Here is a 12,841-nt window from a genome sequence, read left to right as displayed (position 1 = left end):
TTCTAAGGAAAGACAGAAAATCAGTTTGGGATATACTAGAACAGTTATAAATCGACCTGACACCAGTTCTGTAGCCAATGCAACACCAGCGCATATTACTTTTTGTGCAGTATCTTGCTTTCTGGTAGTTAAAACTGCTGTAGCAATAGTAGTAGTAATTATTATTATTATCATCATCTTCACTATTATTCCTATTGCCTAAGAAGGCAAAGTAATACAGAGTAAGCAGCTGTACATGTAATGGCACTGGATATAAATACTAGTACGTAGTTTGTTAGCCTATTTTTAGAGCATTACTGCACCAGGACTGTGGCGCAGCTGACTGGGAGTCAGCTGCATTAAGATCACTACTGACTCATGAAAAGTCATGAGTTCGAAGCTGGCCTGGGTTGGAGTGAACTCCCGATCAAAATTGTGTAGCTTGTTGTCGACCTTTGCAGCCTGAAAGACAATTGCATCTGTCAAGTAGGAAATTTAGGTACAACTTATGTGGGGAGGCTAATTTAACTGATTTACGAGGCCATAAAAATCTCCAGGAAGTATGCAAAGAATGAGGAAAGTACTTCATCAGTGTCACAAACGGACAGTGAAGCGACAACTCCCCTGGTGTCACCCATCCTATATCTGTGCATTTCTACCTGCTGAAATCCATTTGTTAGTTTTGTCACAGCTCTCTAATCTATTAAGGTCATTTTGAATATTGGTTTTATCCTTTGGGGTGTTAGCTATCTCTCCCAATTTGGTGTCATTTGCAAATTTGATAAATGTGCCTTCTATTCCATCACCCAAGTCATTGATGCAGATTCTGAATAGCACTTGCCTCCTTTTCCTTTGAATCTTATCAAGTTAGACATTTTAGCTTTTACCATGTGATTAGTCCACATTTTAGCACTCTTTTTTTCCAAATTGGGAATTGTTTATAGAATTTTTCATCTGATATACAGAAAATGCAGTTATCGTGTAATGTAAAAGTTCCAAATTCTCTTTCCTTATTACAACTTATGCATATATTAGTAATGATTAAAGGTCTAGATGTATTTTATAAGGTAGGATTATCTCATCATCAAACTCATGCACTTCACCTCCTGGAATTCTCCTGGCAGCATGCCATACTGGATAGGACTTTTGAGAATGCTTGTCTCAACAGGTAACATCTCCCATGTTCCTAATGGGAACCACAAATACCCTCTTCTACCCCAGAACTGACTGCAGCTCAGCTTTTCTAGAACATTCAACATATTTTAAGAAATCACTAGTGAGATTAGTGTTCTTTGCCTTTGTTGTCTTCTTATTGGTTGTCTTTAATCTGCTCAATAGTGCTGCAGTGATTTTATGATTTTTGGTTTAGTTCCAGACCACCTTGTGTGATGGCTCTAAAAAGTCTCAAACAGAAATGCTATTGCAAATTTAAAAACATTAATTATCTACCATGACCATTTTCTTTCTCATGGTCTTAAAACTATGAGCAACAAAGTATAATTGCTTGGGGGAAATGTACTCTTGCCCTTATTGGATGAAGTGTCATTTTTACAGAAGCCGCAGGGCCAATCCAATTGTGGAGGGAAACCACACAGTAGTAGCCTAGTGTGCCAGAATTCTTGATTTCCCAACTCTTGAGTATAACTTAGAGGGACCTATTACCGCTACTTTTTACAAGAAAGCAAGGAGGCAGATTGCCAGTTTGAGTGTTGGGTGATATCCTCATTTATTTTAGAAAACCCAACCTGAAAACTTTCTGGTCATTGGAGAGACTGTGGCTCAGTGATGGGCAATCCCTGGTGACTCCAGATCTTTTAAAAAATAAGAGTCATATGTGGCAAACCCCTACAAAAATTGTTGCAGGTCAGATTGAGAATGAATATTAGATGGAGAAATAGTCTGACTTAGGGAATTGCAGATTCATATGTTTTTTTCTACTATACAGACACCATGTGGGATGGGGTTTCATTCTACATCTCCACAGTCTTGCTAGAAATAATTTCACACAAAGATTTAGACTGAGATGTCAGTAGTGATAGTGGTTTCAGTGAGTCATTTCTGTCTCTGCCCATGTAGCTAGAATATCAACTTCTCAACAAGGGAAGTCCATGCTGTGATGAAAGATTTTAGCCATTGTCCACTTAGTTCTGTAACAAAGCTCACTTATGAAACATCTGGGATTAGTTTACCTGCTTAAAAGTTTGAATTCAAGTGCAGGGCTTAGAAATGAATGGATATTTAGCTATGTAAATTATTGCTTTGTATTTTTTTAAAATCTCCTTTGATGATCTTGGAAAAACAGAATTTTATTATTGTCTTGTGTCCAGTATCCAACTTGGATCTGTTTTCTTTATAAACCTTCGGAAGTGGTTTGGATTCATCCTGTCATGCAGCAGTTGAAATTTTCCAAAGGAGAGCAGGCAGCTTGATTGTGGATATTTTTTGAACTCAGATGAAAGGCTAATTTTGTACAGCAGAGACACAGCAGAGAAAGTATAGTCTAGTGAAATATGAGACATGTATTGTCTCAAAGCAGTTATATGGGTTACCTTTCCACATTCTATTTATTTATTTATTTATTTCATTCACTTATACCCCGCCCTTCTCACCCCGGGGGGGGACTCAGGGCGGCTTACAGGGGAGGGCACAATTAGATGCCCGAACACACAACAAGTAATACAAAAAATAACAATTCAACACTTAAATTAAAACATCAATACATAGTAAAATCCTAAAAACCTAAAAACAATCTCATGTCAGGGTCCATATATCAGAGTCCGTAAGTCAGTTCTGCTCCGTTTGTCTTTGTCCATTTCCAGGTCCTTGAGTTAATTGTCAGAGTGACCAAAAGCTTGGTCCCACATCCAGGTCTTTAGTCTTTTCCTAAATGCTAGGAGGGAGGTCGCCGATCTAATTTCCCCGGGGAGTGAGTTCCATAGGCGGGGGGCCGCCACTGAGAAGGCCCTGCTTCTCGTCCCCGCCAGCCTCGCTTGAGAGACTGGCGGGGTCGAGAGCAGGGCCTCCCCAGAAGATCTTAAACTTCGAGGTGGGATGTAGAGGGAGATCCGTTCGGACAAATACACTGGGCCGGAGCCATTCTAGAGAGGACTCCCCCTCACAGCTAATAACTGGCATGCAACTGAATAAAAATAGGGTTAAATGCTGTGTTGAAAATATTAGAGCTGAACAATTTAACCACCAATACTGTCTGAAGTGGTGCCAGATGGGGTCGAGGTGATGTATTTCAGTTCCCAGGAAATAATGTAATCATCACAAGGATCAAGCATAACCTGTCTCTTGTGTTCAGGATTTCAGAATGGAGTGGCTGTTCATAGCATTATTCTTTCTAGTGTATATTGCGTTCGATAAACTGATGCCAAAACTGCAGTAAAAAATGAGTTGAAAAATGTATTTAGGAAATAATATGCTAAGAGTTACTAAACATAAAACAAATATGCCAAGGAATGTCTTTGACATATAGCATTTATGTTATTTGCAGCCCAATTCTATACATTTTTGCTCAAAATAAAGTTACATTTAGTGCGAATTCACTGTGAGATAACTAACTAGCAGAACTCTAATTCAATTATTATTAATTTGTTATTTCCTTGTGAAGTCTGAATACTCAAATATTATATGCTTAGTATTTAAGATGAGTACCTAAATAATATATATATATATATATATATATATATATTCATACATTTTAAAGAAATACAAAATCTGTGAGATTTCTTAACATTCCATGTCTAATGTAAAAACTATCTCTCTGCATTCATTAATTTTAAACAAATAATCACACACGATTAACCTACTTTAAAGAATAATTTCAGCATTGTTGATGGGAGCAATGATATGGAAAATATATTTCATTCATACCCAAGTAGAGAATATTTCACAAGTTGTTGCAAGGTCCTGAATTGCTGGGCAAAGTGGGTCCTTGGTCTGAAGAGAGTATTTGTTAGTGTTACTTCAAAGCTCGAATGCAGCAGATCCTTAACTGTGATGCCATGACAGCATCTTCCACTACTCCATCAGAACTTGGAAGTAGCATGTTAAAACTAACATTGTTAATTGTTGCTTCTTTGTAATGAGGCCCAGTGCCTTCATTACTTTTGAGCAATTTGATGAAAAGCAAGAAGACACATGGGATTTATTTTAGGGTTTTTATACAATGTGTAAGATTTACTGTTGCCAAAACTACTTTTAAGGGATGAAGTTGGGAATTCGCTATTTTTAATTGTTGCTGTTGTTGCTATTGCTATTAAAAAATAAAACTGAAATAACGGCACATTTTGAATATATTGTTTATTTAAAAAGTCACTACTTTTGGATTTTGCAAAGGTTACTTTTTGGATTTTTTTCCGTATTTAGTATTTTGATCACCTGAGGTCCCAAGACTGTAAACAATAGTGTGTTCAGCAAGCTGAAAACATAATAGGAACTATTCATTAAAAAGCAGGCTCAGTCTTTTAACTGACTTTAGGTGAATTTTATAATTATGGTTGATAACATCCTTAATTGATAATCAACCAATAAATACATTAGCTGTGTTGTATCTCAAAAAACCTTGGAATTAGAAGTCAACCTCTGATAATATAGCTATCTGCCATGAGGCATAATTAACATCTCATTATGGAGATGAATTGCACCTGGATGAATTATCATTTTCTTCTTTATAATGTTTCAAATTTTTGTTTATAATTATGGGCTAATAAGACTAGTCAGCTATGGCACATTTTCTCAAAAAAGAAACAATACATTTAACCCTATACATTCACTGCCCATTAACAATTTTGCAATTATTTCTAAATCTTAAGACATATTTCTTTCATTAGCTAACCTAGAGGGCCTGAATTGTCTTAAATATAATGCTTAGCCTATTTTATGAACACACACGCCCATAAAACAGAAAATATTTTCCAGGCCTTTTACTTTTTTCACTTAAATATTACTAACAAATGTAAGAAATTACCTAAATAGGATTTAAGTCAATGAAAATATAGAACACGTGAGTTTTGGTTATTCCATAGCCAATTGACAGCAGGAAAATAGCAATTTAAAAAGTGATATACCCAATGTTTTTCCTCTTCCATTGGCCAAGGAAAATATTATTCTGAGTCTGATTTTTAAAACTGAATGTTAAATGTAATAAATGGTAATTATTCTAATGTAGTATTACCAGTGTGGTAAGCTGGAAAAAAAAAAGAATTGTTGCATGAATTCAACTATAAAGGGATTTTTTTACTATAGTGTTGTCTTTGCTGCCTTAGCTTTGGAATCATAGAAGGTCATGACGAGTCAGTATTAAGATATGCCCCTAACTGTTAATCCTCCATGAGTTAAAGCCAGTTGATATCTCAGCACCTTACTGGGATAAATTAAAACAGGGGGAAATGGTATATGTATTGATATTTTGATAACTGTGTGCTGGTTGCTGCATTTGATAATGACATACCAATGGCCTGGAAGTCTGTGGACTCAGCCAGTTTAGTTTCCAAATTTCCAATGTATACTGTTTGTATCTCAAAGTGTGTGTGTGTTACTTCAATATGATTGCAGAATTGTATAGTGTAGTGGTTCCTAAACTTTGGTCCTCCATAAGTTTTGGCTTCAGCTCCCAGAATTGCTGGCTGTTTGTCAAGCTATCTGGAGTTTATGAAAGTTGAAGTCCAAAACACCTCAAGGACCAGTGCGTAGACTCACATTTCTGAAGTGAGGGATGATTTCAAACACTGGCAATTGGAAATGAGTGCTATGCTTTTTCTTCCTCTAATTTCTCTCCCCCCCCCCCCACCTATTGTTTCTCTTCTGGTGAGTCTCTGTAGAAATAGCCTAGGTTGAGTTGAAGTATAACCAGAAGCAGTGTTGGGTTCAATTTTAAATTCTGTGTGCTTAGCCCCATAAAAGGAAAGGTTTTCTGGGAAGAAAATGCTAGCATATAGTTGTAAATAATCGAGTTCTCATAGAGCACTTTGCATACATTCCAAGTTTCATCTGTAGGAAGATTTTTCAACAAAACTCCTATTTATGATAATTAATTAGGGGCTAGACAGTGCCATTGTTAGATGGATTGGGAACTGGTTGACTGGCTGAACCCAAAGGGGGCTCACCAATGGTTCCTCCATCTCGGAGAGAAATGACACTGGGATGCTACAAATACTTGGAAACCCTATATATAATTTCAATATAAGAACTATCGAAATATGTAGTTATTTTAGACAATTTAGATATTTTAGAAAACTGCTCATATTTTTTTAACTTTCTGAACTCATTGAATATGAGAGCCACAATAAACCATACCAATACTGGATTGTATGTTATTGTTTGTTTAATATTAATGGTTTGCTTATATAGAAATGATTTTCTATGACTATATTTATAAATCCTGACATTTATATCAAGCCGTTTGTAATTCAGTACATTCATTCATAAATAAAGCACTGAAATAATAAAAAGAGGATGCGAGTGCAGAAAACATTACTTTTCTATTCATATCTATAGAAAGTAAAAGGATGAAGCAAAATGAATAGCTAATATGTATATATATACACATATTACAAATTAAGTTATCTTTGGAAGCTGAGTTGAAGCCTTTTAAAGGTTTCTGGCAGAAAAATGGTTAAAAACAATCATTTTTCAGCCAAGCTTAAGAGTTTCTTTTCCCAGCCAACCATTTACACAAATGTCCCCATAGAGCCCCAAACAACATTTTAAGAGTTTGGGAAATTTTAGATTTTCTTACCAAGCCACACAAACTTGATACTTATTAAATCCCATGATATGTAATACACTCCCTCGTACAAGAAGCCTTTTGCTAAGTGTCTGAAGCTCGGAGAGTAACAAGACCAGTTCACATTTTCATGGTTTCAGACAACATGAGTATTTCCTTACCACTGTACTGTGACTATAAGAAGTTATGATTTGGTGGCTTGTATTCTTAAATCCTTAGGTTAATACTGTTCCTACTCATAAAACTGTGACGAGGGCAGGAAGGAAAGGATCAAATACTAAGGGGAAACCCTCAAAATGTGATAGTGATGCATTGAGTAAATCAGGGATTGGCCCTTAGCACACACTGTTTGCTAACTAAATAGCTTTGAAGTTGAATTTAAGTTTAAATGTGCAATATATTTGACATGTTTTAAATATTAACATTATATGATATTACGTATTATAACATTCTGGAAAAAAGGGTGGTAAGGTTTCCTGAAATAAGAATGAGACATCAATGTAAATATATAAAAATAGTAAATGGACAGCTTCTTGCTCAGATACTTGTCATATGCAATGCTTATATTTTTTTAAAGGTGAAATCACTCTAGCACAGTGGTTCTCAACCTGTGGGTCCCCAGATGTTTTGGCCTTCAACTCTCAGAAATCCTAACAGCTGATAAATTGGCTGGGATTTCTGGGAATTGTAGTCCAAAGCACCTGGGGACCCACAGGTTGAGAACCACTGCTCTAGCAGTATGCTGTAAATGGCAATAGGGGCAATTTAATTCTCCTAAACTAGAAACAAAAGATCACATTATGCTGAGAATTATAGTCTTGCAGACATCAAAAATCTTGATGGGTCTCATTAAAAGATCAATCCATTTTTCTTTCTCACAGTGGTCAACAAAATGTCTTTAGAAAGCCTATAAGAGCACCACGAAAGCAATACCCTCTTCCTCTGGTGCTCTAGACAAGTGATTTCTAAACTCTACTCCTCTGGGCATTTTGGACTTGAACTCCTAGAAACCTCAGCTGTCTTGGCCAATGATCAAGGATTCTGGGACCTGAAGTCCAAAACACCTGGAAGATCAGAGTTTGGGAAATATTGCTCTAAACAAACTTCCTCTACATCACACATTGTCTCTGAATTGGGAGGGTTGATATATCAATTGTTTTCTCTATTAGCCATATTTGGAACATGAATATTGATGAATATTGATGCTTATAGCTAAAGCAACACCATCTGAACCCATGGGAAAGGGAGCAATGTGTCAGGGTTAACTGTAAGATTCACAAAAGTACATGTGAAGAGTACACATTTTTTGAAGGGGTGGGCAAATATGGAAGCAAACACAGTGTGAGCAACATCTGAGGCCATGAGTTCCTGAGCAACTGGAGAAGGCGAGCACAGATGGGATTGAAAAAATCCTGGAAAGGGGTTATTTCTGATTGTCTATGAATATATTTCAAGGCATGCTTCAAAGGCTGTTATCATACTCAGTGTGCAAAGCTCTATGTTTCCCCAGTAAAATCTGAAAAGGATGTTACCACTTCACATTTGATTTATACTCCAGTTTTAAAATAGGAGTAGCAACGTACAGCTTCCTACAAATCCAAGATGAAGAGAAAGGGAAGTTGGTCCATTGCCTATATCAGGATGTGTGAGACTTGAAAACAAATTTGTGAAGACGTCTTTGGGAAAGAAAAATGAATGGGAAAGAAGTTCATCATAATGTCGGAAGCACTTTTCTTACATGAATAGAAATGGTTTATCCTTAAAGGTTCTGTGCTGTGGGCGGGGGAAGTTCAACCCCATTTTTGCAGTTGTTGACAGCACCTGGACGGGGACTGGCAAGTATTATCAGATGATGCTCAGTAGGCCCTGCCCATATTCCTCCACAACAAAGAGGAAAGTTGTGTTTTTTTTTGGGGGGGGGGGGGATAGCTCCAATGGAGCTACCTACACTTTCCTCCCCTTTTCTCCATATGATGGGGGAAAGGGTGACAGGGCAATGCATGTTGCCATCCTTTTCCCCATCTGATGGAACAGGGACAAGGCGCTGTCCCTGTTCCATCAGATGGGAAAAAGGATGGCAACATGCATTGCCCTGTCACCCTTTCCCCCATCATATGGAGAAAAGGGGAGGAAAGTGTAGGTAGCTCCATTGGAGCTACCCCCCCCCCCCCAAAAAACACAACTTTCCTCTTTGTTGTGGAGGAATATGGGCAGGGCCTACTGAGCATCATCTGATAATACTTGCCAGTCCCCGTCCAGGTGCTGTCAACAACTGCAAAAATGGGGTTGAACTTCCCCCGCCCACAGCACAGAACCTTTAAGGATAAACCATTTCTATTCATGTAAGAAAAGTGCTTCCGACATTATGATGAACTTCTTTCCCATTCATTTTTCTTTCCCAAAGACGTCTTCACAAATTTGTTTTCAAGTCTCACACATCCTGATATAGGCAATGGACCAACTTCCCTTTCTCTTCATCTTGGATTGCTGTAAGGTTTTAATTCATTGTTAAGTCAACCACAATTTCCTGTGATGTCTAAATTCAGGAAACTGTATTATATAAATAGTTATGTTAGGTTTGAATGTGACTTCTTCTAATAAATCATACATTCAACAAACAAGTACAAATCAAAAGAGAAGCTTCCTATATCTAATTTCTTCATATTCAAGATTGGGGGTGTATGTTGGGCAGGGGACCTGAATAAAATTAACATTTAGCAGTGTGACGATGTGTAATTTTTATTCTTTGGTTATGTGTAGTTTGGACAGTGGTTTAGGGATGGTAAGTATGGGAGATTATATTTTGTTAGAGATGGTGGCTAGTGACTTGAGCTGAGTTGCCATAGCAACGGGGGCGGAGCCAACTATCACTTCACGGCGCAGCTTTTTGAAAGTGGCAGTCTGTGATCGGTGAGCTACAGGAAGGGACTGATTTCTCTAGTGGGAGAAACAGGGAATTAGTCAGTACGCCAGTGAGCTACTGAGTGAACTGAATCTTTTGGTGGAGATTCAGGGAATGTGTCTATAGCCAGTGTGCTATAGGGAAAGACTGAATCTCTTGGTGGAGATTCAGGGAATCAATTGGTGACCAAGTGGTTGCAGAGAAGGACCCGGTACAGGGGGTTGTTAGATTCTGAATTAAGAATCAAGGTTTGGCTGGGTTTAAGCCTGTTGTGCCAGCTGTGAAACCTTATGAAGTTTTTGCCTGAGTTTACTCATGAAACCTTTCCAATGTATCCATCAAGATTTGTGCCTCTTTTGAAGAACAGTTATACATTGTTATACTCCTGTTAAAATAAACTTGTTACTGTTTTCCTCAAGCCTTGCCTGATACAGTTGCTCCTAAGTTGAACAGCCTACAATAATAAAGTCAAGCCAAGAAAGTAAACGCTACGCTATCCAGTGAATAAAGCCTTCTGTAATTAACAGTCCCTTTATAAAATAGCTCCTAGGTTGATATTGATCGTTGCCCGGCTTCCCTCATAGATTAGGTGGCAGTGGGTGCTTTACCACGCGCACCTTCACAATTGGTGGCATTCGGTGGGATTAATACGGTCTTCTTCACAATTGGTGGCAGCAGTTTAACGACCTCCTTCACAAGCAGGAATCCATAGTTTCTCATTAGGTCTGAAACTGGCTAGTCTTCTTTGTCTATTGTGTCACTTCTTTTATTTTAGTTTTTTTGCTGAGGATTTAAAATGTGAGAGTAATCCTAAACAGTGTCAGAGGTTTTTTTTTTTTAAAAAAAAATCATTTACACATCCCCCAGTCTTTCTACATATCTAGAATACAGTAGGATGTTCTCTACATATCTAGAATGCAGTACATGTTTAAGCAGGATTTTCATTATGAGTCCTGAGCTTACAATCTTTTCCTCTTTTTTTCTATTCAACTGCCCTTTCTAACTTTTGTTGAATTTTCAGTAATGGGTTTAGCAGACACATAAAGAATGAGCCAAATAAAATAATTTAATTTAAACTTTTAAGTAACATTTGAAGAAGAAAAATTCTGAAAGTGAAAAATTAGAAAATATCTTTAGAATAATACATTTTATGCCAGCTTCTGTTATTGACTCAAGTCATATAATGTTATAAAAGGCTGAGAGGGGACATGACAGCCCCCTCTGGGAGACAAGGTGGAATACAAATAAAGCATTATTGTTGTTGTTGTTGTTGTTGTTGTTGTTGTTATTTTTAAATATTTGAAAGGATGTCACCTTAAAGAGGGGGCAAGTTTGGTTTTCTTTGCTCTGGAGACAAAGATGGGGCAATGATTCAGACTACAGGAAAAGATATTCCATCTCAACATTAGGAAGAATTTCTTAACAATAGGACCTGTTTGATAATGGAAAATGCTGCCTTTGAGTCTGGCAGATTCTCCTTCTCTAGAGGTTTAAAAGCAGAAACAAGATGGTCATCTGTCAGGAGTGATTTGACTGGGTGTTCCAACACAGGCAAAGGTTGGACTGGATGGCTCTTGTGCTCTCTTAATAATGGCTTAAAATGTGGCTGTTTTGTGCATCCTATAAGACCTGTTGTCTTTATGCCTAATACAGAAACTCAGAAGAAAAACCTTTCTGGATCAGAGCAAATCCTTAAATCTTTTAGCACGTCCAAACTGACTAATCAGCAGCTGCCTACAGGTAGACAATACACATGCTAGAAATGCAGTAATACACCTCCACTGGGTCGACAAGTAGTAGAAAGCCACCTCTGATGCTGGAAGGAATATATCTCCCCACCACGAGTTGTTGCTACTTATAGGCCACACATCCCCATGACTTTGTCCAAAATGCTCCCTATCATTACACTTATATGACATATAAGTCTTGGGAGGAAGGCCTACCCCAGACTTCCTGACTATCTTCCTAGTAAATATTTGCTTACCTGTATAATTAGGGGGGCACAGGCAGGCATAATTGTTTATCCCATCCAAACAAGTTGAGTTGTTCTCACAGTCATTATCTTCACAGTCATCTGGATTGACTTCACATTTCTTCCCCTCAAATCCAATAGGGCAAGAACAGCTGTTACAGTAGAGTAAAGAAAAGGATATAAATTTATGTTTCATACTGTGCCATTTATATGGTGTACAAGAATATTAGTGCAGACTGCAGATTTAGTACATAGTAAATTATTTATTAGACATATCCTGATTTATGTGCTTCAGACTTACCAGTGGTTACATGGATTTGCTGCAAACATTTACAACACACTAACTATATTTCTTGTATTTTTTACTAAGTCATTCAATGTCTCATGTTATGAAACTGATCGGAAACACTACGGGGGGCATTATGGTAGTATCTTTGAATGAAGTCACAAAACATTCTGGCATCTCCTTATTTTCTTGCAGTACTGCAAACCAAATGGGTTTCTCAGATTAATGGCCAGATGAAACTCTGAATTAACACAAATGGGATTATCTATGAGATTCTTAGTCTGATGCTTGATGGTTCTTAGCAGTGATATGATGACTACTTTGTACATCAGGAGTAAGAAAACACTTTAGTATGCCAAGAATATTGTGAAGTCTTTCTTGAACTACACAACCTTAGCATTTGAACGTTTTGATGTTTCATCACAGAGTCCTGTCCCTGCCTTCCCCTCCACCTATATAATGAAAACTAACATATAAGTGAGAATAATTTGATTTACCTTCTTCTTTATAAGGTATTTTATGCATCTAGTGTTTTCCTTCTCCTCCCTTATCAACAAGCTTTCAAAAATGAAGCTCCTAATTTGGACCTGAATTTACACAGTCTAGAAACCTGGACATAAGAATTGGCTCAGTTTTTAAAACTGACCTAAAAAACTGAGCAAAGAAAAATGATAATTATAGAACTATACAATCCATGCATTAAAGTAGTTTAGAACTGATTAATTTGACTTTAAGTCTTCTTGTCCTCTAAGCAGAATGATTTCCAATATCTCGTGCTTTATGCTTTTGCATTGTTTGCATATCAGATTTTCTCAACTGTCATAAGGCTTAAAGGTAACAAAGGCACACATTGCAAGTGCAGAGAAGTGATTTCAGTCCCTTTTCTCGGCCGTGGAAGCCAACAGGGAGTATGGAGCAAAAACCACATTGCTTCAATCAAGTTCTTCAGTGGTGGGAGTGCAGTGAGTA

The 12,841-nt window shown here is 37.4% G+C and overlaps 1 protein-coding gene across 1 annotated transcript in view; it reads right to left on the bottom strand.

Annotated features, from left to right (window-relative positions):
• The window catches only part of SLIT3 (slit guidance ligand 3), a 541,141-nt gene that overhangs the window by 45,374 nt on the left and 482,926 nt on the right, over positions 1-12,841 (bottom strand). Inside the window, exon 28 of the mRNA XM_060765012.2 lies at positions 11,599-11,738. Within this exon, the coding sequence (XP_060620995.2) occupies positions 11,599-11,738 (140 nt within the window). The remainder of the gene's footprint in view (positions 1-11,598; positions 11,739-12,841) is intronic.

The sequence above is a fragment of the Anolis sagrei genome, chromosome 2 (assembly GCF_037176765.1).
Source record: "Anolis sagrei isolate rAnoSag1 chromosome 2, rAnoSag1.mat, whole genome shotgun sequence".
In the NCBI taxonomy this organism is placed as follows: domain Eukaryota; kingdom Metazoa; phylum Chordata; class Lepidosauria; order Squamata; family Dactyloidae; genus Anolis; species Anolis sagrei.
Note: the sequence above shows the minus strand (reverse complement) of the source record. Positions and strands in the feature narration are given on the sequence as shown.